At 36.9% G+C, this 27674-nt stretch overlaps 1 protein-coding gene across 1 annotated transcript; it reads left to right on the top strand.

Annotated features, from left to right (window-relative positions):
- The first annotated feature begins 4267 nt into the window (after window positions 1-4267).
- On the top strand, window positions 4268-27585 carry lhcgr (luteinizing hormone/choriogonadotropin receptor). Its single transcript, XM_060871943.1, has 12 exons — window positions 4268-4594; window positions 5373-5628; window positions 16850-16921; window positions 17511-17585; window positions 17941-18015; window positions 22086-22160; window positions 22610-22687; window positions 23592-23660; window positions 23791-23865; window positions 23981-24166; window positions 24474-24539; window positions 24780-27585. Exons 2-12 carry the CDS (start codon window positions 5471-5473, stop codon window positions 25981-25983), a joined length of 2133 nt encoding a protein of 710 aa, XP_060727926.1. The 5' UTR covers window positions 4268-4594; window positions 5373-5470; the 3' UTR covers window positions 25984-27585.
- Window positions 27586-27674: the final 89 nt, after the last annotated feature.

Here is a 27674-nt window from a genome sequence, read left to right on the forward strand (position 1 = left end):
TGCTGCAGATTGAAGACATTTTGGGTTTGAGGTCAAAAGCTGAGATATGAGAAGCTTAGAATGTCCTGGTATTTATATGCAGAGGTGTTAAAAGCCAGAACATAGATCATTTTGTATTTGTAGGTCAAATATTGGAACATGTGTCTGATAGGTGTTTCTTGTTACCCAGGTGTGTCTTGTTAGATTAATTGTTTAAACAACAAATAGCACTGAACATTCAGTGCCTGTGTAGACTATCTGTGTGTGCTAAGCCAACATGAATACCAGAAAGCTGTCTATGAAACTGAGAAATGAGTGAAAATCAATCAAAGGCTTTGTACAAGTCCTGGCCATAGCCAATGCAGCCATTTTGGAATGTCTGAAAAAAAGAAAGCACTGGTGTTCTGAGAAACAGACACTGAACAGGTTGGCCAAGGAGAAAAACAGAAGCAGACGACATAAATGATTTGAATTGTGACAGAGCTGAGAGCTCTGAAAAAAAACAAATCAACAATCTCCACATGGGTGAAGCAATAACAATTCACTGTATGAAGTAAGACTCTGAGAGCTGTACTTCAAAATACAAATCACTCTTCATCACTAAGAATCAGAACACTAGTTTAGAAATCACAATGATATACAGAGATGAGCCACAACAGTCCTGAAACCATGATTAACCTCTATGCAAAGTCATGGAATAAAAGGCCAAACTGTAGAGAAAGAAAGGATCTACTGATGATCCAAAACATACAAGCTTATCTGTGATGGAGTTATTGTCTTGGCTAGGGCTTGCATGGCTGCTTCTGGAACAGGTTCACTAGTTTTTATTAATGATGTAACTCATGATGGTAGAAGCCGAATGAATTCTATGACGTCTACAGAAACATTCTGTCTGCCAGTTTACAGAGAAATGCATCCAGATCAGAAGAAATTTCATCATGCAGCAAGACAATGACCCAAAACCCACTGCCAACAAAACAAAGGATTTTATCATGGGAAAACAGTGGAAGGTTTTAGATGGGTCAAGTACATCATCTGACAGACTTTAAACCAATTGAGCAGGTTTTCACTTCTTGAATAAAAACACACAACAAAATGAAAGAAGGTGCAAAAAATGTCTGGAAAAACATCACAAAAGAAATATGCAGCAGTTTGATGATGTCATTGCAAGTAAGGGATATGCAGCCAAATATTAAATGTTATTGTACTTTTTATTGTCTTACCAGTTCCCATTACTTTTACTCACCTTAACATAATTTGGGTCTGATTATTGTGCTGAAATCCTGTACTATCTCCTCTCATAGCCATCTTTAGATCTTAAACCGAAATGTCTTTGGTGTAGGAACAGTGTTGTGTGTGGTAGCTTATTGGTTTAAGTGTTAGATTACTGATTGGAAGGTTGTGAGTTCAAATCACAGGTCCAACAAGCTGGCTTCCACTGCTGGGTCACTGCTTAGTTGTATAAATATGAGATAAAAACGTAAGCTGCTCTGTATGAGGGTGTCTGCCATATGCCATGAAGAGAATCAAAAGTTTTTATTGTCTGCATGCAAGAAAATTTTAAGAGCTTCTCCTGTCAATGTCAAGTAACAGATGCAATATTATCAAGAGTACAAAAAAGACAAAGTTTAAATAGATTGCAGATGGTTTGGAGTATAAGTACTACCTTGAGAAACACTGCAAGTAATTCTATAATTCATGCTTATTTCCTGAGCAAAATGAAATTGTCTCCATTAGTAAAGTGACAATTAAAAAAGACAATATGTGACAAGGATTAAGTGACCAGGATGTGGTATCGCATATCTGATATTTCACATCAGAGTATAGCACAAAGAAATAAATTGGCCCTGCCATTCCAATGGGTGCATTTCAAACTGTATGATACTCTACTAAACAGCATGTCAGTACACCAATAGTGTTGCTGCTGCATAAATTGCTCAATAGGCATCCTGCTTAGTCTGTAAAATGATTAGCCCTCTGTGTATTCTCTCTGAACTTGTATTGGTTACAATAGCTTTAGAAAAGTCACAAATGAAGGTTCTCTTGGGCTTTAATCCAATCTGTAAATATTTTAGAGTCAAATGATTTAAATAATTGTGAAGCAGTCAAATAACAGCTGTGGCCTACGGGTCGTACCGGCAACCCAGCTATACTGAATAAGGACACTTTAAAGTCTGTATATTCCTACCACACACACGGACAAACAGACACAAAACAGTTTGTATTGTAGGAAAACAACTGCACACTGTATAGTTCTGAATAAATTGTAAACATCCCATTATATTCTATTCATCCTCATTACAATCACCATATTACATTATACAGACTGTTACTCTATGATTATTATATTTTATTATATGTATCGTAATTGATTATATTCTATTGTTTTCTGTTGTTTATTGTTGAACACTAGGATGAGTAGGAATACCATTTCACTTCATTACATCACACGGATGTATTATGTATGTGACAAATAAAGCACCAGGAAGCTTGAAATCTTAGTAACATACGCATGTAGACATGGACATTTACTCTAATAATCCAGAAAATACTTTGAAATGGAAAACGTTTATCAGCTGCACAAATGATGTTGTTTTGGAAACTTTGTTTACTCTCTGCACTTATGTGTGTGTACAGTATACAGTATGTGCGTGCAACCATTTGGAACCAATCAGCAGACTATTAATAGCCACACGATAAGGACTGTAAAACTAGTGAAAGCCTTCAGCGTGAATTTCTATGTAGAATATTCACAAGTGACCTCGTTATATATGTTTTAGCTGTGTGTCAGTTACATCATCAGCTAAGAATCCTCATATAGTCCGTGATTATACTGCATCTCTTTGCTTATATGTCACAAACCAGGCCCTGGAGTGAAAACAAATAGTGTCTTAGTCTAGGTCAGCATGGCCTAAGCAGATGTAGACAGCCACTTGGCACAAAACTCCAAGATGCCTTTTCTCCTACACTGATTTCTCATATTCAGCCCACATTAAATGAATTTATTTCATTTCTGTTGACATGATTGAGCAAGATAAAATCCCTGATGATTTAAACCATCAAAATAGCTCATTTCTCACAAGATACCATCTGAGCTGAGTTTGTAGGGTACAGTGAATATTGGCCTCTAGTCATCAACTTAGATGACATGTGTCCATGTACAGTTAGTTACAGTATAAACAGAGAAAAATATATAAATAGATAAATAAAAGAAAAAAGAATATATATATATATGTATGTATATTGAGAACTGTATACAGTAGTCGGGTAGTTAATGAAATTTTAATATGTTTTTCTAAAGTTTTACTAAATTAAAAGTGAAAGTATGTTTTTTTTAGCCAAAATATGCTCAAGTATAAAATGTTTTAACAAGTAAATGTTTGAACTGATAGAATGAAGTTAATGCCATGTTTTCTTGTGAAAGGTAACATATTACATATCTGAAAGTTATGATTTTCTTTTAAAAGCATCCACATACTGTATGTGGTATTACAATGGCAGTAAACCTGCATAACAAATGGGGTCAGAATGTATAACTATTACTATAGTGCAATTATAGCCCAGAGATACATGATTTTTTCTTATATGAAAAAGTCCTACTGTACGCCTCACTGGACAGAGTGAGTTGTATGTGTTGGATCTCTCTCTCTCTCTCTCTCTCTCTCTCTCTCTCTCATTGTGTGTTGAGCTACACATGCTTCTCCTGAGATAGCAGTGATCATAACCACTTCTGCTCTTTAGACCTGTCTGAGCCATCCTTGGAGTATCATCACTAGAAGGCTGCTTACTAAGGATGATCCAACATGGACAGCCTGGAGATACATGAGATATATGCTGTGGATGGACTGCTTTGGACTGCAGATTTGCACTTAAGTCTTCATCAGCACACTGTTATTAACGTCAACAAGACAGACTTCATCTTGAAACTAAGATCAATTCTTTGGTTATGTAATTGCATTTTTCTGACCATATAGTACACAGTAATAAAAGATAAATTATTTATAATATCTATCCGGTCTCACCCGGACGGGGGGCTCTGTCTTGAGTCCGGTTCCCCTTGTTTTCCTTTTTTTCCCCTAATATCGTCTCAGGGAGTTTTTCCATGCCACAGTCACTGCTGAATTGCTCATTAGGAATATATTTATACATGTTATAAAGTTGTTCACTTTACACTTCTGTAGTATGTAAACAAGCTGTGATGGGTTGGGTCAGTGTTACTCATTGCGCGGCTCGCGAGCCTCCTGCGGCTCGCCAAGCTTTAATATGCGGCTCGCATGGCAGTAAATAATACGATGATATGATCATGTGGTTACATTTTTTTTCATTTAAATAACATTAAAAACAATCAGGGAAGCATAGAAAAACGAATATGCTCTATTACAAATAATAATATATATTTATATATATATATATATATTATTTGACTCGTCACTGACTCACTGCGTTCTGCGCAATAGCCAGTTTTTGGCGGCCTGCCAGAAGCTAGCTTGTGTTTCATGCTAGTTAACAACTTGTGTTTACTGTACACACGGACTTAAAAATAGATCGATTTCTTATCAAACAATCCCGCGCACAAAATGAACAGCAACAAAGCAATGTGACAGTGACAAAAGAGGTAACTGATGGGGAACATGCATCATCCGCAACTCGAGTAATTATTGTATTGCAATATTGTACATTGTATTTAAGCAGATAAGCTATTTAAGACTGAATAACTTGCCATACTTTGCGATGAAAGTTTCTCTCCTATTGACTTTGTCCTATCAGTGTGGATCTCATGGACAAAATAGTGAAGACCACTGGGTTGGGTGCTGTCCATTCTGTGGCCTCGCCTGATGTCTCTGGTGGTGTAAAAATATCCTCCAGTGATAGGAAGTCATGAGAAGGCTGCTCCTGAGATGGCACAGGAGTATAGAATTAGATAGAAATTCTCAATTGCAGTATAAATGGGACCACATAATAGTTTTACACAATGACTTAAGAATGTCACCTTTGAGTTAAACACATAATGACTCCTTCACATGAAACACGATTGCCTTGATTCATTCCCAAAGTAAAAAAAAAAAAAAAAAGTAAAAAAAAAAAAAAAAAAAGGTTTGATGAGCTTTAGTGACTGTCAGTTCAAACCCATGTTCTCTCTACGGTGTCAACACTGAGTCAAATTGTTTGAATCTGTTCGACTCGACTCACCAGCGGGAGCGCGCAACTCTTCCTGTCCCCATTCTCTCCAAGCGCACATCGCATCACATCACATCACATCATCGCCTCTGTCTTTTTTCTCTCTCTACCCACTTTTCAAATACAACTATAACAGTATATCTCACTCTTGCAACTCACACTTCTGTTTTTTTTGTTTTTTCCCCCTTTTATGATCCACTTTGGATGGAAAGGAGGATCTGGTAAAGAGCTGCTTTAACTGTGTAGTCCGCGCCGCAGTCATTAAGAATCGGATCCCTGTTCATTCGGTACAACCCGAAGACAAGCATACAGAATGAGGACATCGCTTTTCATCGTCGTTGTAATGATGTGGCAGTGTGATTGTTTGCGTTTTGTCTGTCCTGAGATATGCCGGTGCTCCATCAAGTCCATCAGCTGCACCAGCGCGACTGAAGCCACGGCGCAGAAGCAGCGCGGCGCGTTCAGCAGACTGTAAGTACAAAACCATGGTGAGAATATTATGAACACATACACATCCATCCTTAGTGCCATGAGCAATAGATCAGCTTGCTAATCGTTTCAAAATGAAGATAATACTTTAACTTGACCAGATCAAGTCTTAATACAAATCCAGATGTTGCCTTAAATATCTAGTGTTCTCAAGAGGCTTGAACAAACTTGGAAAAAAACAACAACTTTGCTGCATGCAACACTGCAATAAGAACCCATACATCTTTACATGTAACTTTACTTGGAAAAACATTTCATTATTTAAATGCAGCCTGGTGATGATCCATAACATATTTTATTAGATGCAATATACAAAACAAGGGAGGATGAGCTTCCTTTTGAGTCTCTTTTTGAGCTTCCTTTTGAGTCTTCTTCCTAATATTTTCCCAGGGAGTTTTTCTTTTTTCTTTCTTTTTTCTTTTTCTTTTTTTATACAGCTGCATTTTGCCCTCTGTGATCTTTGCTAAAAGCGATATACAAATAAAATAAAAGTGAACTGAATAAATAAATCAGGGGCTGAAACTAGCCCCTGACTTCTTCTCAAAAATCTCAGCTCATGTACTCATAAGCCTGCAAATTAAAATCTGAGCAATTCTAACATTTTCATTATTAACAGGATACAAGTATTTAAAAATATATATATATATCCGAGTATTAGATTCAGACATTCTCACAGTCAAATTAGACTGTCTCTCTGTAAAACTTTGTTGATATTTTTGGAATATAATCAGATTAAGGTAGTATTTTCTAGCATAGGATTACAGTAAAACAAATAAGAGATTTATAGACAGTTTTCACTAATATCAAACTCTGATTTTTTTTTATTCTGTTCCCAGATACTTTTGCTTCTTTTGAAAAAATGAATTCAGAAATCGGAAAAATTTGTGTTGTTAAAGAATAGGATGTACTGATACTGATGCATATTGTGCAAGTATTGGACTGTTATGCAACTACTTCTAATTTGGTGAGATTGCTACTTGTAAAAGCTCCCCAAGGGAAAATTTGCATTCTTGTTATACGATCCATGTGTTCACATCTACCATAAAAAAATTCATAAAATGACTTCTTATTTGAAAAGACAATTAACTGATTTATAATTATCAAGGTCAAAATAATTTCTCATTCCTAAGCTGTCCCATCTTTCATTTCATTCCCAGCTTATCCAAATGCCGAAGCATTCAAATGAAAGATATTTGCATCCTAGATGGTGAAAGAAAGAAAGAAAATGTTATGATATTTTAAAATATTATGTTTTAAAATAAAAGATCATCATCATTTTTTATTGAGTTACATAAAAAAATATGTGTATATGTGTGTGTGTGTGTGTGTGTGTGTGTGTGTGTGTGTGTGCATGTGCGTGTATAGTAAAATGATAGAAGGAACACAGTGAAACCTCATAGGCATTGAACAGTCCTTCATGCTAGTACAAGTCTTTCATGCTAGAGCTGTAAGAACACATTCATCCCACATAACACTTTTTCAAAGAGCTGTGTGTCATCTGGCTGTATCTCAGTTTCAATGCAAGCTATTTTGATAGGACATCTTCTTCACCGCTAAACAATAAGCGTGCTGCTGTGGCCAAAATATCAGCACATTATAGTGTCATACAAGATGGAGCTTGTGTTTCAGGCTGGAAAACTGGCATCTGTATTTTAACACTCGATTCCTTCAAAAAATTCCTTCAAAAAAATTATAATTTTGTTAGGCAGATCAATTAAAAAAAGTTCTTTATGCCGTTTGTTTAGCTCAGTAGAAATGCATAACACATGACTTAATTTTACACTTATCACAGCAGGTATTCCAATATATGCTCTTAAGAATGAGAAAGGATTTAAGAAATGAGAAGATAGATACTACAGTACAGATAGTACAGTATGTCTAAATAAATAGAATTATATATGCTGTGGATTATGTACATTGTGTGTACAAAAGTAATCAAGAAATATCCGGTGTATGTACAGAAAATATGCAATATAATAAATGGGGGTAAGAAATGAATGCACAGTTATATATGATTATACAAGTATATTACTATAATCACCAATACATATGATCAACACCAATCAGCCATAACTTTAAATCCACTGACAGGTTATTTGATTATCTCACTATAATGGCATCTGTCAAGAGGTGGGATATGTTATGCAGCAAGTGAACAGTCAGTTCTCAAAGTTGTGTTGGAAAAAGAAAAATGGGCAAGCACAAGCTGATAATCTGAGTGCCTTAAACAAGGGCCAAATTGTGGAGGCCATCGAACTGAGTCACAGAATTTCCATATGTGAGTGTACAGATAGAGAGAGAGAGAGAGAGAGAGAGAGAGAGAGAGAGAGAGAGAGATATCAGATCTCCATATAAAAAACAACTTGATAATGATAGATAGATAGATAGATAGATAGATAGATAGATAGATAGATAGATAGATAGATAGATAGATAGATAGATAGATAGATTCGTGCCATTTTGCAGCTACCATACAAAAATGCACCATTGGCCATACTGTGGTTTGAATTTTGTTTTACCCTTTTTTGTCATAGGAGTTTTGTTGATTCGCAGGTACGAGGATCTTTGCTGCAATTATGGCAATTAATTCAACAGACAGAGTTATGTTAATGTCAGTATCTAACATTTCTTGCTGTTAACTATCGTGTCAATTTGCCCTAATCTGAAATCCATTACCATCCTTCCACGTCTTCTTAAAGCGGCACATTTGTAGTTCTTGCTAGCTTTGACATTCTATTTCTAGCCACGCTCTTCTTGCAAAAAAGCTTTGTATGTGTTTCTTTATATATTGCTCGTAGTAAAGGGAGTCATGGACACGTGTAAAAAAGTATCTGGAGGAGAGAGGTCAAGTTGTTTTGCCAAAACTGAATCTATCTCTGGCTCGCCTCAGGATATAGCTTGTTAGTGATGTAAGAAAGGTAGTGCCTGGTGAGAGTGAGGAATGTGTGTGCTTCATGTCCTTGAAACCTTAAATCATCTTCTCTCTCTGATACACCCAAAACCTTGAGCCTTGATAAGAGTCAGTCAAGGGCATCAGACAAATCAATGACACATTTAAATGAGGACGACATGTAAAAATGAAGGAATTTAGCAGAGAGCTCTGATTTATTTCGTCGTCACTGACCACAACCTTAAAGTTTGCTCTATAGTGGCAGAAATATTGCATTTATACCATCAACATGTGCAAAATTGCTGCTTAATATGGTATTAAATATAGATTCATGGGGGTTGGCACCATGCTGTAGGGTATCGTGAGCTTGGACTGTACATCTGTATAGGGTTCCTCTGTGTTCTCCAGGTTCCTCATGTCTCCTAAAGGCATACTGGTAGGTAGAATGGCTCACTGACATTGAATATAGGTGTAAATGTGTTTGTGAATGTGTGTGAATGGTACTCTGTGATGAACTCCAGATTATTCAACTTCAGTATATAGAGAATGCAGGAATGATTTAAGGGAATATAAAGATACATCTGAGTGTACACATTAGTGTTGTGTGTGTATGCTAGTATTGAAGATCACATCTCCTTACATCAGAAAATAATGCAAGGTATGGTAGGATAAAATGGCAGCGTATCAGCACTGAATTATTTACTGTAGCGCAAATCAAAAAAGGGTTCTTTCTCTCAATCTGGCAAATGAACACTCTGCATAATCAATAAAAATGGGTGGGATTTTGCCTCTTTTGTGTTGACTTCCTCTGTCCTGTAAGACAGTGATAAAGCAGGTAGTGCTGAGGCCTCAGATCTAAGTTATTAGTAGAGTTTCATATGTTCTACTCCCCTCATTGTAGGTTTCGTCCTGGTTCTTGTTTCCACCGACATGTTTGTTATTGTGTTTCCAATGCAACTCTGTCACTTTCTTCTAGTGGTTGTGCAATCACTTATTTTAGTTATTTCTGCTTTCTCTTTAGTCTCCATCCTCCGTCATTTCACCTCTTGCCTCCTCTACACTCTATTTGTACTATGACCATCCAACAGATATTTCTACTTTATACAGTATCTTTATATTGTTAATTATAAAAAAAAGTTAAAAAAACACAAATTTTGTTATCCAGTTAAATAAATTCTCAGTTTAAATATTTATTTATCCCTATTGAGTATGAGTTTGTGGATATGTTGCGGTGGATATGTAGAGTTACTGTCCTCCTCTCTCTATTCACATACAGCACATGTAATACAATGCCATTTTTTGGATTCTTTTGGATTTTTTGAAAAATTAAGCTTAATACTATTTAAACAAGCAGACTGTTTAGAAGCAAGTGACATTTACAGCATTTAGGAGACAGTCTTATTTAGAGCAACTTTCATACATTGCAGTTGAGGGTTTAGGGCCTCGTTCAGGGACCTAGTGCTAGCTGTAGTGGGGTTGGGGATACAGTTCACTAAAGCTAAAATGAACACAAATGCATACCACCTTACCACCATGTTGCATTTGGACAAAAAGACAAAGACTTCATGAAGGGGAAGAATTGATTAGTTATAACTAAATCCATACACGTCATAGAAATATCCACAATCACTGAGCGGAAAGCGATTATAGCTGAGGGAGCTGAACTATCCATCATAGGGTCAATACGCCATTCATCACTTTGTCCAACAAAAAATGAAGTTTAGCATTAGACTAGATGTCCTCAAAGTTATCAGATAACATTAACAAGCCAGCTAGTTACAGTTTAAACTCCCAGGAAAATTCACATCCCAGTAAAAATTAAAAAGTCTAAAAAAATTAAACCAAGATAAATCAGGCCAGATCATTACCAAACTCTACTATAATTATGATTTCCATCAGCCATTGCACCTCACCTGATCATGACACTCTTGTCACATAACCTTTTGCACTTGATTGAAGTATGATCACTAGAGTAAAGTCACATCATATACAGCTCTCCTTGTCTAGCGTTTATTGTCATTGTTGTTTGTCACTGTACTTGTGTTTAGTTTGTTCACTGTAAATAATCTATATCTGCACTTGCATTCACCTTTGTGATCAATCCCTGACATGACCTTTTATGAAGAAGGTTCAAATAATTAAGGAAAGGCAGACATATAGCATAATGCTGCCACCCCCATGCTTCACTATGTGTATGATTTTCTCTCAGGGATATCCTCTCTTGTATTTATGTCAAATATATACATATATTTGACATAAATACAAGATATATATGTCATATTTCACCACATGGCTTTGGGAAAATAAAGATGAATGTTTGGGAGTATGTAGTGTTTGCCAGACTTACCAGGAGAAATGAACAGTAAATGAGAGCTCTTTAAGCGAGTATGTAGTAATACCTAAAGAGTTATCATTGTACCTAAGGACACCTACATTGCATGAAGAGGTGACTGATTATGACACACGTGAAAACTAATGTGGCACATCCTCATTACCAAGTTTCTTGCAACCAGGGGACAGAATATTGTATGTAAATAGTACAGAATGTTAACTCGGTAACCAGCTAGTTCAAGTAGATAAAATGAAGTGATTTTAGTCATGCCCTATACACTGGATATGCATGAAAGAGTTAACAGAGGCATTGATTTGCAACTTTTAATCAGCACAATGAGATTTATGTTCATTCTCTCTGTGACCTTGTGCCACAAATCTGTGCGTGAGTCATAAAACCCCATTTACATCAATACGCAGCTAATTTACATAAATCTCTATCCATCATGCCTACTCCGCGACTTCCGAATGAGCAATTCAGTTCTCCTTCTTTAAATGGGGGGATGAGTTATAAATGTAAATGATTCTTCCACTTTAGTTATCCTCTCTGGCCGAGCTGGATTGACACCATGACATTGATTTCTTAGTTCACCTTACAGATGTAACTAAAGCTCATCTTTTTATATGTACAATGTGTTAATCATTCTTAAGTCTAGTGATTTATAAACTATTGGTTATGTCCCCTAATTGGTTGTGAGAGAAGCTTCCATCTTGGTTCCTTGGTATGTCATTACCAAGTCCTGGTTTTCTGTGCTTAGACAGTATAATCTTTGCGAAACAAATCTTCTATATAGAACATTTGGAAAGCAATGAACTGATTTCACAATTCAAAGAACGTGAAGGTGAAATCAGTGCTATTAGTTGGAATGGAATTGTATCTATATGTAGATTTAGGTTTTAAATTTGTGAAATAATTAAACTGAAATTATAGAAACGTTTAAATAAGAGGGAGGAGTTTTGCTGTCTTATGGTATAAAATTTTCATAACACGTTTTCATACTGTGCTTTGGAGTTTTTTTTATAATAATAATTTTAAAATTAGCACTCAAAATCATATCTAAAGGCAATTTATTCAAGCCAATGTTCTTCGACAGTGGAAGGAATCCAGAGAACCCAGAGGAACCCCACATAAACATGGGAGAAGATGTGAAACTCCATACATGCAGTCACCCAATACTTAGGGTCGAACTCAGGAGCCTGGAGCTTTGAGGTGGACGTGCTTCCCATTGCACCACCACACAACCCACCCACACAACTCACACAAGCATCAACTAGCTGAAGTGTAGAGCTTCATTTATTAAGTATTTATTATAGGAGGCAAATTAATAGGAACATTTATTACCACTGAATAAAGTTTATTAGCCTCAAAAACATTAATGCATATGCTCAATTTTCTCATTAAAACATCACCTAGTTTAACTTATGACCAACTCGGAAGCTAACTACTGTTAGATGAATGTATTTTGTTTGTATTTTATAGTAGGAAACCAGGTGTAAAGGAACATTGTGATTAACATTCATATGTACAGCAAGCACAATAGTATTTCAATTTATGAAATCCAGAAATTCACCTCATAATGTTTAACATTCTCAGCAATGTGTCTTTTAACCTGTCTTTAGTTGCTATTGCAGATCATTAAATTCAAAACTATTATTTTTACAATTTTATTGCTCTTTTAACAATGTCACTAAGTAGCTTTACAGAAATCTGGATACAAAGATTCAGGAGAAACTATCTGAAGCGAGGGGATAAAAAACTTACAATAGAACTAAAAAGGACTCCATCCTCATCTGGGTGCCATTGTATAGTGTGATTCCAAATCATTCCTCTTCCCTAACTATACACTGTGATGTCGAGCAGTGCTAAGTGTGTTAAAAGAAACTTGAGTATGAGCATCATTAGAGTTTTGAATTAAAGTAAAAGTTTAATTAATAAAGTAAATTATAGGACAAATGATGTCAAACAATTAACCACAACCATGTTGTTATTTACAGACACAGAAAATTCACTAATCTAATTATCAGCTACTCACAGCAACAATTAATTACATAATTATTTCAGTAAATATGGAACACAGCCACTAAGACTGAACAGAATAGTGGTTATAAGCACTGTAACGGTGGATGGTACTACTTACCATACTTACATTTATGTTTCGAATCTGAGTGCAATTGTTCTTGGTGCCCAGGGCAGCATAGGTCTGGTTTCAGATTCTCTTTAACCGAGGTGCATTTGTAAAATTGGTCCAAAAATAAAATCTTACCTGAAGTTTAATTTACAGTCCATGTACAGGGGTTGGAAAATGACCAATACAGTGTTGGAGGATTTCTGCCTACCTACCTACCTATGTGCTGCTTGGTGGTCAGTTTTCTTTGAACCAGTAAGGATGAACCACATCCAGTAGAACAGAATTTCACTTTTTGCTCTCAGTAATAGAGTGGTTTAACACAACTAGCTTTCTGGAAGTGATTTTTATTATAATGTGACATGTTTACTGTAGATTATCTGCCAAACATCAACCAAAAAAAAAACAATTGACATGTTCTGTAGAATTATTTCAAAGAGATTCTGGTTGCTGTCATTATCTCAGGTGTTCTTGATAGTCCAGTAGTTAAGTGGTTGTAGATTGTATCCAAATCAAGTTACCTAAAAGGCTATCAGCAACACATGCTGTTGTGGAAATACCTTTTCAGCATTATACCATTTTATATTATTGCTAATATATTATTTTTATTGTTTCCTATAAGCATGCATTCTTAAAAGATAAATAGAAGTAGACCTCCTTCTGTATCAGTCTCACGAAGCAGACTCAAAGAAGTTGAATGCAAATGCAGAACATTATTAATACCAAAATATAAAAATAAATAACAGGATGGGAACATCAAATCAATCACAACAACAGAGATATGCAAACGTAGTGGGACAGTCCTAGCAATGATATGCAAAAGTTACTGGGAGAATAACAAACAAAACAAAAAAAAAAACAAAAAAAAAAAAAAAAAAAAAAAACAGTTATGCAAAAGTATTGGAACAGTCACAAAAACTGCATTATGCAACAGTATTGGGACATACGAACACAGTCATGGTGGATTATTCAAATCAGCTGGCAAAAACACTAGTCAAAAAGGCAAAGGTCTTCAGGGAAAATCGGACATATCAAATCTAATCAAGATCACAATTGGAATAACAAGCGGAGTCAAAAAAAACACTTACAAACAGAGGAACCAAGGGGCCTGAAAGAACGAGAGACAAATATACACAATGGGGAACAGTAGTCTGTGGTGTCCAGTGACGTAATGCGACATGATCAGTTGTTATAAGCTGTACAAATAATTGCAATATGTAAGTAGTTTAATATGCTTGTACACTGCAGTGTTGTATGAAGTATTGAAAGATCCCATTCTATTTTAATACTACAAGCTGACAAAGTATATAATTGAAACTGATCTAAGCTGATATTTATTATTCATAAAGACAAGTTGCACTCATATGGAATTATACATATGGACTCCTCATAAAGCTTGGACGCCAAGTGGGGTTATCATTCATTCACTAATTCATCTTCAGTAACAGCTGTATCCTGGTCAGGATCATGGTGGATCCACAGGCTTTCCCTAAAACACAGTGACAAACGTACATCTAATGGTTATTTAGTGTGATTCAGCCCAGAGGAAATCCATGCATAAATGGAGAGAACATTCATAGAATCCCACACAGATGAACAAATTTATTCAGTAATGTATGTGAGCTTATCTCCTAGATTCCATGAAAACAAAAATAGACATGTCAAACATGGTCTCACCCTGCTTTAAGATACTCCTAATTCCTCCCAAATACACTCTAAAGACATGTGTTGTTGTTAAGAGATGGCTGATTGGAACCTCTTAATTGTTTGTAGTGTATAAATTGGTTTATGAGTGTGTGACTGTGCCATGTGATGGACTGGTGCCCAGTCTAGGGTGTTTCCTGCCTTGACCCTGCATAGGATAAGCACTATATACAATAGACAAATGGATGGATGGACAGATGAATGTAGGTAAAATCAGAACTGAGGTAAAATTATGGTATTGCAGCTGTAGTAGGCTATGTATGTGGTTTGTGCTCTGTTGTAATACAATAAGCATTGAGTTCATGTGAAATAGTCACTCGAAACATGAGTGCTAGGGGGATGCTTTAAAGCAGTTCCAAAGGTTATTTCTTGTGTTTCAGCTCTTTATCAAACAGCATATAAACATCCACAGTGCTATCAGTGTTACTGAGACTGCAGACCTTGTCGGATTCGCTCTTATCAAGTTGGCTGATCCTTTGCTGACTCAGACTTCCTTGAGGGTAGTTTATAAAACACTGTGTGAAAGAAAGGAACTTGTTTAAACTGTTAATTGCTTTGACAGTGTTGTACAAGAAAGTGCATAAAAGGTAATGGAGGAAAAATGTGGGGAATAGACAGGACTGGCAGGTAACATCATAAAGAGTACAAAGTCACTTGAATACACAACTAATGCTGTAACATCACTACACAGTAATAAATAATTTGGTTGTCTTTTTTTTTACATCTGCATAAGTTAGCAGAAAACTAAAATAGAACTGTCATGTGTTGTGTTTGATTGCAAACCAGTGTTAGTTGATATGTGTTTAGTTTAGTGACACCACCAGTACCTCAGTAATTCATTCATTCATCTTCTACCGCTTATCTGAACTACCTCGGGTCACGGGGAGCCTGTGCCTATCTCAGGCGTCATTGGGCATCAAGGCAGGATACACCCTGGACGGAGTGCCAACCCATCGCAGGGCACACACACACTCATTCACTCACGCAATCACACACTACAGACAAATTTCCAGAGATGCCAATCAACCTACCATGCATGTCTTTGGACCAGGGGAGGAAACCCCAAGGCATGGGGAGAACATGCAAACTCCACACATACAAGGCAGAGGCGGGAATCGAACCCCCAACCCTGGAGGTGTGAGGCAAACGTGCTAACCACTAAGCCACCGTGTCCCCCTCAGTAATTCAGTTTAATTAAATTATAATTTTTTTTGTATTGATCTATTTAGACTGATTGAAAAATGTCTGATAATTCAATTTCCCATTCACTGATGGAATAGACAACCAGTGCTCAAAAAAAGAGCTGATTAATGCATTTAAGATAAGATAAAATAAGATATACCTGTCACGACGAGACAAAGGCAAGTGAGGATCCAAGTGCAGTTTAGACTTAATAAACCAAGACAAGAAACAGGCAGGCAGAACAGGGCAGATTACTGAGCACACAGGAAACGGGACCATCGACAGCAACATACAACAACGACCAACAACAGGGAAGTGAACAAACAGGGTAGATATAGCAAGCAGGAACCAATTACCAAACAGAGACAATCAGTGACTAACATGATACACCTGGGGGGGAGATAGAGTGCAATTAGTGTCCATAGTAACCAATGAGTGGGCGGAGCAAACAATTAACAGCACGGCAGACAGCAGACAGAAACAGGGCAAAACACAGACAGACTCATTACAATACCTTTATTTGTCCCACAATGGGGAAATTTCTCAAACATTTCTCAAACATTTACAAATATTTATTAACATGTACTTAAGGTGGATGTTATTCCTGCATGAATTCATAAGACTCATGTAGTAGTTATGGTTAGGTCTTCATTGGTTTGCCATAACGCATGATGAATGTTTAAATCTTCATGTTTAAGTGAAGATTAGTTCAAGTGCATTACTATTGTTAGGGATGTGATAGTCTAGTGGTTAAGGTGTTGGACTACTTAGAATGTCATGAGTTTGAATCCCAGGTCCCATTTCTGGGCCCTGGAGCAAGGCCCTTAACCTTCAATTGTATAAATTGTAATTAAATTTAAGTCACTTTGGATAAGAGTGTCTGCTAAATGTCAAAAATCTAAATGGATTGTATGTGTTGTGTTCCCTATTAAGTAAACAGTTATTACCACTGAATATAATTTTCTTTTAGTGTTCTGAACTATATCCACTTGAGGACAATTCCCAGTTTTAGCTTCGATGGACTGCGAGGTGTCAAAAGAATGTAAGTGTCATTTACTATTCATTAAACCAGTGTGGACGACTGTGAAGCATCTTGATTTTCAAAATGCTAGTGCTTCAAATTTGCTTACAGCATTAAAACTGAATGCCTGAATGACAGCTGTTCTGCTTTTCACAAAATGTCAGCTACTTAAAATGTTTCTGTCAGTATTGATTTAATGACCGCCAGAAACGAATTACACAACTGCTTATGCTGCCTTTTCTAGAATAAAATATGCAAATAATAGCAGTAGAGCATTCCCTGGGGTTGCCAGATATTTTAGTAGTGTTCAGACCACTGGCATTAAATACAAGCACTAGCTTTTAAGCCTGAAAATTGTCTTTGCTGTCAAATGTAATGTGATGTAGCATAAAAGAAACAGAAATTTGAAAAATTAAAAGTATAATAGTAGGTGAAGGAGACATATAAACACACAAGGAAAAGTGTAATTTCTGTGGTTTTGACAATGTCTGTTAAAAACCTGAGAAATGTAAATTTATTTACAGTAAAACTGGCTGAACATGATGTAAAAATACACTACCCTCCCCCCCTTTTTTTTTTTACTTTTTTATTATATATTGTACGATTTCAGAGAAATTGCTCAAAGTGTCACACTGGAAACCATAGAGACCCAGGCCTTCAACAACCTCTTCAACCTCTCAGAGATGTAAGTGTTCACATTATCAATTTGTCTGAAAAAAACTATCATCTAATACTTAACTACACATATAATACGAGGTAGCAGTATCATGATTTGTATATTGCTCACACTATTGGTAATTGTTAGCAATATCAGCATTTCTCTATTTTATGATGTTTAGTTTTCATTCCAATCATTTCCATTCTAAAAAGTACACTATCATCTTCTGATCATAATATACTGTTTATTTGTAGTCAGTAATGCTTAAAGATTATTGACTTTTGATGTAGCAGTAGTTTCATTTTTCTATACTTTAACACGCTGTTGTTCATGTTTCTCATTGAAACTTATTGCTGGACTTTCATCTATGATTGATTCACAGATCTATCCAAAATACCCGGAGTCTGGTCCATATCCAGCAGCGGGCCTTCAACAATCTGCCAAAACTGAGATACCTGTGAGTATCATGTTTTTAGTATATCCAAGGTCTGAAGTATGCATGATGCTTAGCATAGTGTATAGATGAAGGCAAAATGCAACGAATTATGCAGATACAAGTCAAGATCTTCAGGTGATGTTCACATCAAACATCAGAGTGAAAAAAGTGTGATCTTTGTGACAGTGCCATGGATGTTGATATAAGATCAGGATTTCAAAAACTGCTGATCTGCTGATAATTTCACACAAACCTCTAGAATTTACACACCGACAGATGATGACTAGAGAAAGACTATCCTGTTGCTGGAAGCCCATGTGATCATCTGCTGTTGAACACAACAAATAATACTATTAATGTCAATACTTGTTGGCTTGTCATATTCATCAGTGCAGCACTGGCTTGCTGGTTTCATTCATTCATTCATTCATTCATTCATTCATTCATTCATCTTCGGTAGCTGCTTTGTCCTGCTCAGGGTTGCATTTGATCAGGATTCTATCACTGTAAGACTGAAAATGAGGCAGAAACTATACTATACTATACTGGGATTTCAGTCCATCACTGGATATCATGAAAACACCTAGAGTCCATTTAAAGTCACCAATCCACCAACTGCAAGTTTCTGTACACCACAAGGTCATGTGAAATGCCAGACTGACTGTAACCAGTAACAGAATAAACTTGTCTGGAGCTGTAAATAGGGAATTACACAACCTGTTACACCACCATCCTGCCTGTCCTGAATATTTCCCTTTTTTTAACATAAATTTTAAAAAATAAATTTTAAAAAACCACCCACAATGTGGTGTTGACATCCATCGCATTCCTCCAAGCCGATCTCATGCTGTGAGTTCTACGGTATTATAGATATATTTCTTCTTCTTCTTCTTCTTCTTCTTATTATTATTATTATTATTATTATTATTATTTATTTATTTTTTTATTTTTATTTTTATTTTTATTTTTTTTAATTTATTTATTTATTTATTTTTCAATAGCAGCAATAACTAGGCAAAGATCAACAACTTCTAGGTGGTTTTGGGGAAAAGCTGTCAAGGAGCCATTAAAGAGGCAAAAGATTTGACTTTTATCGATGAATAAAGTACAAGTGTACTAATAGGATTTTTTATACATGTTCTTGGTAAAATCTAACTGAATAAGCCATGGGCCAGAAAGAGCTTATAAAGCAGCTACTGGATCTCAATGTTGAAAAATGTCAGTTGGAAAAAAAAGAATTCCGGGTCATTGAATACACCATGGAACACTGTAAAGTAAATCAACAAGTGGAGAAAATATGGCACAACAGTTACTTTATTCTATTCTTATTTAATGTACATTATTCCACACAAAATTGATGAAAATTCCAGGAGACAACTGGCCAGGGAGGCTGCCAAGAGGCCTACAGGAATATCAAAACAAATGCAGCAGTTTCTGTTAATTACTGGGTGCTGCCTTCATGTGCCAAAATCTTTTGAATTCTTCATATGTCTGGGCTACGGGAGAGGGAGGCAAGATGCAAGCATTTTTTAACCAAAAAAAGCATTCAAGCCTGACTAAAGTTAGCAAATAATACACCCAAAAACATGTGAAATAATGTGTTTAAGTTACTAATTAAACTTTATTTTTATTTTATTTATTATTTATTAACCTTGATTTATTATAGATTAATATTATAATTATTATATTATTATAAAAAGATTTTTGGCCATAATACCAAAAGATATGTTTGGCACAAAACACAGTATATCACCAAAAGAATAGCATCCCCACAGTGAAGCATGGTGGTGGCAGCATCATGCTTTGGGGCTGCTTTTCTTCATCAAGAACAGGTTTAGAAGTAATAATTATTAGCTCCAAATACTAGTACATTTTGGTATAAAACATTAAGGCTTCTGCGAAGACCTTTAAGATGAATAGAAATTTTATCTTTTAGCATACCAAAGGTCCAAAACATACCTATGAATCAACATAGGAATGGCTTCACCAATCAAATTTCATTGGTGTGACCTGAAGAGGGCTGTGCACATGAGCTGTTTGAATGCATTTGCAAGGAAGAATGTCAAGATCAGCCAAACCGATTGACTCTTACCCACAAACATTGAATGCTCTGAGAAAATATAATGGTCCTTAAACTGCACACGTGGACAAAATTGTTGGTACCCTTTGGTCAATGAAAGAAAAACTCACAATGGTCACAGAAAAAACTTTAATCTGACAAAAGTAATAATAAATAAAAATTCTATGAATGTTAACCAATGAAAGTCATGCTTCAACGGAAACCATGCTTCAACGGAATTATTTAAAATAATAAACTCATGGAACAGGCCTAGACAAAAATGATGGTACCCCTAACTTAATATTTTGTTGCACAACCTTTTGAGGCAATCACTGCAATCAGACGATTCCTGTAACTGTCAATGAGACTTCTGCACCTCTCAGCAGGTATTTTGGCTCACTCCTCATGAGCAAACTGCTCCAGTTGTTTCCGGTTTGAAGGGTGTCTTTTCCAGACGGCACGTTTCAGCTCCTTCCAAAGATGCTCAATAGGATTGAGGTCAGGGCTCATAGAAGGCCACTTTAGAATAGTCCAATGTTTTCCTCTTAGCCATTCTTGGGTGTTTTTAGCTGTGCTTTGGGTCATTGTCCTGTTGCAAGACCCATGACCTGCGACTGAGACCAAGCTTTCTGACACTGGCCAGCACATTTCACTCTAGAATCCCTTGATAGTCGTCAGATTTCATTGTATCCTGCACAGATTCAATACACCTTGTGCCAGATGCAGCAAAGCAGCCTTTTTTCCGTCTGTGAACATAGAGCTGATGTGCCTTGGCAAATGAAGTGGAAGCAGTATCATGATTTGTATATTGCTCACACTACTGGTAATTGTTAGCAATATCAGCATTTCTCTATTTTATGATGTTTAGTTTTCATTCCAATCATTTCCATTCTAAAAAGTACACTATCATCTTCTGATCATAATATACTGTTTATTTGTGCATGAAGCATGGAGCATGAAGTTCACCTTGGATCTCTTTAGAAGTCTTTCTGGGCTCTTTTGTTACCATTCGGATTATCCGTCTCTTTGATTTGTCATCAATTTTCCTCCTGTGGCCACGTCCAGGGAGGTTGGCTACAGTCCCATGGATCTTAAATTTCTGAATAATATGTGCAACTGTAGTCACAGGAACATCTACTGCTTGGAGATGGTCTTATAGCCTTTACCTTTATCATGCTTGTCTATAATTTTCTTTCTAATCTCCTGAGACAACTCTTTCCTTTGCTTCCTCTGGTCCATGTTGAGTGTGGTACACACCATGTCACCAGACAACACAGTAACTACCTGGAGCCCTATATATAGGCCCACTGACTGATTACAAGGTTGTAGACCCCTGTGATGCTAATTAGTGGACACACCTTGAATTAACATGTCCCTTTGGTCACATTATTTTCAGTCTTTTCTAGGGCTACCATCATTTTTGTCTAGGCCTGTTCCATGAGTTTATTTTTTAAAATAATTCCGTTGAAGCATGGTTGAAAAGCAATGTCTGACTTTCATTGGTTAACATTCATAGAATTTTTATTTATTATTACTTTTGTCAGATTAAAGTTTTTTCTGTGACCATTGTGAGTTTTTCTTTCATTGACCGAAGGGTACCAACAATTTTGTTGAGATTAAGATTTATTGAGTAATTTTTGTTATTAAGAACCAGGTTCTTGTACACTTTTATTTTTATTTTTTCTGTAAAATCATTTTTGTTTTTATTGTTTTTATCTTTAATATATAGGTTGCAATTGTACAATAAAGATGGAAAAAGTTTTTAACATGATTTATTAGCATTTCACATTTTTACATCACTAAAACCTGTCATTTTAACAGGAGTGAGTAGACTTTTTATCCACTGTACGTCTGGCACAAGTGAACAAGATCATCAACACTACTTACATAACATACAAAAAGGTCCCTACTGAACAAAAGCCATTATTATGAAGGACAAGGGTGGCTGTATGTTGAAGTTAAGCCTGTTATCTTAGCTTTGATAGCAAATTGTTTTTGGCGACACAATGCTGATTGCTTTTCCCTTTCACAGAAGCATCTCCAACACCGGGATAGTTACTTTTCCTGACCTGACCGCCATCACATCCCTTGAAGCTGATTTCATGCTGTGAGTTCTTCAGAGTCAAAAGAGTTTTGGGCTAAACAGGAGTGGCTAATTGAAATCACTAATTGGTAGTGAGATCCATATTGCAATGCATTTACGCAGTTTCCTTGTTTGAACCCATAATTAAAGTTGTAATTATTATTGTGGAATGAAGTGAAATGACTGATGGAGTTCAACATTAGCACACACTATTAATAAAATATATCCTGGGTTATGTCTTTGATATAGTTTTTAACAGGTTTTGTCTGCAGCAGAGAGAGAGAGAGAGTGAGAGAGAGAGAGAGAGAGAGAGAGAGACCTGATCACTCAGTCTTATATTGTATAGTCTAGGGTTTTACATTGTTATGAATGATCAAACACACAGAAGAATACAAACACTCAGTATAGTGAGTGTTTGTATTGAGTGATTACAGTTTTAAATGAGATTACAGTCTATGTTGTTTTCTTTTTAGAGATATCTGTGACAACCTCCACTTGCAGTCAATCCCATCAAATGCCTTTATTGGAATGACAACTGAAGACATAACAATGTAAGCTTATAGTTGTTCATTTGTGCCCTGGTTATTTAAGCCTTCAAGGTCATTTGTGTTTTTATGACACTTTACACCTTTACATAATTGTGCTCAGTGGCAAAGTCTAATAGGAAAAATAGGAAAGTGTAAGGATCTAAGGGACAAGGGACAAATTGTGATGGCTAGACAATTGAGTTAGAGTCTCCAAAACAGCAGGTCTTGTGGGGTATTCTCGGTATGCACTGGTTAATACCTGCCAAATGTATGTGGGACAACTCACAGTACTGCTGTAAAGTTAATTCTGGCTATAATAGAAAGATATTAGAATGTACAATGCATCACAGCTTGCTGCTTATGGAGCTGCATAGCTGCAGATCAGTCACAATGCTCATGCTGACCTCTGAACACCACTGGAATTATCTACAATTGGCATGTAATGCATCAGAGCTGGACCATGGAGCAGTGGAATAATGTGGCCTGGTCTAATGAATTACATGTTCTTTTACTCCATATGGATGTCTGGATGCATATGTATGGTCTGGTGCAATAGATGGCACCAGGATCACACTGGCCAGCAGATGCAGTGTCATACATGTGGATGTTATTCTGACACCTACCACCTACTTAAACAATGTTACAGACCAAGTCCACCCCTTCAAAGCAAGAAAAGTGGCATCTTTCAGCAGGATAATGCACTCTACCACACTGCTCAAATTGTTCAGGAATGATTTGAGGAACATGAAGTTCAAGGTGTTGACTTGGCCTCCAAATTCCTTAGTTCTCAATCTGACTGAGCATCTGTGGGATATGCTGGACAAACAGGCATCATCATAATATGCTTGTTGGGTTCAAACATAACAGAAATCCAAATCAAGTTTGATTAAAATATATATTGTACATATTGTATATTCCCTATTCATAGGAATCTGTATAACAATGGCTTCAGGGAAATACACAAACATGCCTTTAATGGGACACAAATAGATAAACTGTAAGTACTGACCAATTTTACACATTCACATTTACATTCACTCTCCCTGCAAAAATTAGATAAGCAGATTAGCATAAATAACCTAAAAGAACTTAAATATCTAAAATAACATTTTATGTTTGCTTCACAGAACCTTGAAAAACAACCGCAAGCTGCAAATAATCCACAGGGATGCTTTTATAGGAGCTTCTGGCCCAGCTGTATTGTAAGTCACATCCTGGAGAACTTGTCGTATCTAGATAAATAAATACTAGCTTCCTTCTGTGTTCTTTCTTTTGTTTGCTGTATTTATTCAGCGGTTGATTTCTACTGTATGTTAGAGACGTGTCCTCTACTGCTCTGGAGACGCTGCCATCTCATGGCCTGCAGTCCGTGTTGATGCTGGTAGCTCGCTCAGCGTTTTTGCTAAAGAGACTGCCTCCTCTAAACAGTTTGGAAAGCCTAAGAGAGGCTCATCTCACTTACCCGAGCCATTGCTGTGCTTTACTCAGCTGGGACACACACAGGTATCCAGGGTTGAGTCTCATAACCTAAATTATCAAGTAGAAATCTATTGACTACAAATACACAGTCGAATAATCATTCATTTTGAATTATTTTATTATAAATCAATTACACAGGATCATCAGCTAAGTAGCTCATAATCAAATATAGCCGAAGTGCACATAATCCTCTCTAGAAGTTTATAGTTACCTATATATTTATAGGTTTAAGTCTAGTTTTGTTCTCAAAAAAATCTTCATCTTCAATGATTTTGATCTTAGATGAAGATCTTTCTTAACCAGATGTTTTATTATGTGTCTACATCAACAGGGAGTCTCCATCTACAGCACAGAGAAATGGATCTTCATACTGCGAACCTCAGAGTCCATTAGATAAGTAAGGTTTATAAGACTGTTTAGTCGTAGCAATGCATTTCTGGGAGACATCAAAACTTTTAACCACATCATCATCCATGTGTCTTCAGCAATCAGGCCTTAATTGTACCATACTCAGTGTTATTATAGCAAATATATAGTAAACTCTATAGTAATATGTGTTTGAATAAGGATTATTCTGAACTACGCATACATAATGCAGTACTGACCATTGTTTTTCTCTTTATAACTCCATATTTAGGGGGTCTGAAAAAGAGGCTTTTTATCCTGACATGCTGGATCCACTATCTGAAGCCAGCTATAGCAACATGGATTTTGAGTACCCGGATTTCTGTCAAACCAAACCAGCCCTCCAGTGCAGCCCAGAGGCAGATGCCTTCAACCCCTGTGAGGATATTGCTGGGTTTGGGTTCCTCCGTGTGGCCATCTGGTTCATCAACATCCTGGCAATTGCTGGCAACCTAACTGTTCTTCTAGTGTTATTCGCCAGCCGCTGCAAACTCACGGTACCACGCTTCCTCATGTGTCACTTGGCCTTCGCTGACTTCTGCATTGGTGTGTACCTCCTCATGATTGCCATTGTGGATCTGCGGACGCGCGGCTACTATAGCCAGCATGCCATCGAATGGCAGACAGGAGTGGGCTGTAACATTGCTGGTTTCTTGTCTGTCTTTGGCGGAGAACTGTCCATCTACACACTGTCTACGATTACGATAGAACGTTGGTACACCATCACCCATGCCATGCAGCTGGAGCGCCGACTTGCTCTGCCCCATGCTGCTGCAATAATGGCTGCAGGCTGGCTGCTCTGCCTGGGCATGGCACTACTTCCAATTGTTGGCATAAGCAGTTACAGCAAAGTAAGCATGTGTCTGCCCATGGACATTGAAACACCTCTAGCACAGGCTTATGTCATTCTTCTGCTGCTTTTCAATGTTGGGGCTTTTCTGGTGATTTGTGGTTGCTACATGCGGATCTACATGGTTGTCCGCCACCCCGAAGTGCCCGGCCGTGCTGCCGATACCAAAATCGCCAAGCGCATGGCCGTGCTGATCTTCACTGATTTTCTTTGCATGGCGCCAATCTCTTTCTTTGCCATCTCAGCTGCCTTTAAGGTGCCTCTAATCACAGTCACCAACTCCAAGATCCTGCTGGTGCTCTTCTATCCGATCAACTCCTGTGCCAACCCGTTCCTCTATGCCATATTCACCAAGGCCTTCAGGAAAGATACCTGCATTCTGCTAAGCTCCATGGGCTGCTGTGAGAGCAAAGCCAACATGTACCGCATGAAGACCTACTGCTCCGAGAACACTGCAAAAATGACGAGCTCCTCAGTTGCCAAGGGCCCTCAAGCTGCTATGTGGTTGTCAGGCTTTCCTCATCAAAAGTGCCAGCTTCAAACAGACAGGTTACAGAAAGATAGCTGTGGAGAACATCTCACATAACATTCCCATTCCCAGAGAACATTCCCATCTCTGTGCAGTGTTGTATGGTGTATTATGTTAGCCGTGTCCCTTCAGAGTATTTGATTCTCACTCCGGTTGGAGAAGAGAGAGTCTATGAGAAGAAAATATATGACTGTTATTTTATCTAACATAAAAAGGGTTTTTTTTTTTTGTTCTGAAAAAGTGTGATTTGTCCCAGGAGAAACAACTTTGTTATTCTGAATTTATTCATACCCTTGGCAGAGAGGTAGACAAGAGAAACTGATAGTCTCAGACAGCCAGGATTGGTAAAGAAAAAGGAGAAAACTGATTTGTCCTCAATTTGTCCTTTCCATCCATTTTTACACTTTTTACCTGTGAAGTGATCATTGCCTACTTCTCTGTCATAAGTAGGAACATCACAGACTGGACTCCGAACACCCTGAATACATCCTTTCCTTCCATTGTTAATATGTTGTTTATAAGTCGGTTGTTAGTATTTTTGTCAGACATATTAGATTTGATATAATTTCTTGTTTTTTTTTTACTGTAAAGTTGCCCACATCTTCCAGCATCTCTCCTTATCTCTGATAGAACAACATAGTCTACATCATTGTCAAAGAGGTCAGAGGGAAATGACTGCTTGTTCCGCAGCTAACCTTGTTTTATAAACACTTGGGACAGCTTTACGATTCCAACATGGTGAGTGGAAAATGAACAGTTTCCTAGGAGAAAGAGAAAGAATACTGCGGACAATAAATGAACTCCGGATTTTCGAAAGAACAGATAGTCATACTTCAGTTGCTGAAAATTTGAGCTTGATCTGACCAAGTAATAACTACTCTTTAGTAGCAACTAAAACAGAAGTTGAGCTGATGCGTCTGGTAAGATGTTAAGTTATTTTTTACTTTTCTTAATACTTGTCTAAATGGATAAATATATCTTTGACATTTCTTTGCCTTGCTATTGTTGTTATTTTCTTAAAAAATAACTTCACAATGTAGTATTAAGAGCATTTACTGGGTGCCTAATAAGAGTCTACCAGCTTGACCATCTCAGTCTCAGTTTCCTCACAGCTGGTCAGACTGAGGTTTTTTTTTGCTTGTTTGTTTTTTCAAAAGATTTCACATTTCCTCTCATGTGACAGAGTATTGTAGCTGAGCAACAAACTAAATCAGTTCATTAAATTAACAGACTTTACACAATGCTGTTTTGAATAACTAACCTTCTGAAATTTAATGACAGTTTGAACACATCCACAAAGTCCTAGATATTTTCCTCTTGCCATCTTGTTCTAAAAATCAAGGTCAGTTTGAATGCAGTTAGTATTTGTAATGTTAGATGTTTTGGTTTCAGATTTTTTGGACACCTTGTGTAAATGTAGTTAACTGCATGTTCCTGAACACACTCCGTAATAGTACCTGTTTAAAATAACTAAAGTAAATGAATAAAGGACGTTAGGCTCCAACAGAAAAAGAAAAGAAAAACCCACAACACATGGTTGTTGACAAACTGACAGTTTTGTTGCTGTGTTCCAAAATCAAGGTCAGCTTGGTCTGGTCACTATTTTGCCTCAGTGCTACAATGCTAACTGCTTGATTGTATCATGCAGGACTCCAGTCTACATGCATCCTGGTTTCTCCATTGATTTATTCATGTCTTTTTGGGGTTTTTTTTTTAGATTAATTGCTGGTCTAAGGCTACCACAAACC

This window comes from Tachysurus vachellii, chromosome 6 (genome assembly GCF_030014155.1).
Source record: "Tachysurus vachellii isolate PV-2020 chromosome 6, HZAU_Pvac_v1, whole genome shotgun sequence".
In the NCBI taxonomy this organism is placed as follows: Eukaryota; Metazoa; Chordata; class Actinopteri; order Siluriformes; family Bagridae; genus Tachysurus; species Tachysurus vachellii.

Coding starts and splice junctions, on each gene's coding strand:
- lhcgr (XM_060871943.1), top strand. CDS start 5,471: ATGAGGACATCGCTTTTCATCGTCGTTGTAATGATGTGGCAGTGTGAT. Junction 5,629..16,849: donor CGCGGCGCGTTCAGCAGACT/GTAAGTACAAAA, acceptor ATTTTCTTTTAG/TGTTCTGAACTATATCCACT. Junction 17,586..17,940: donor CTCTTCAACCTCTCAGAGAT/GTAAGTGTTCAC, acceptor ATTGATTCACAG/ATCTATCCAAAATACCCGGA.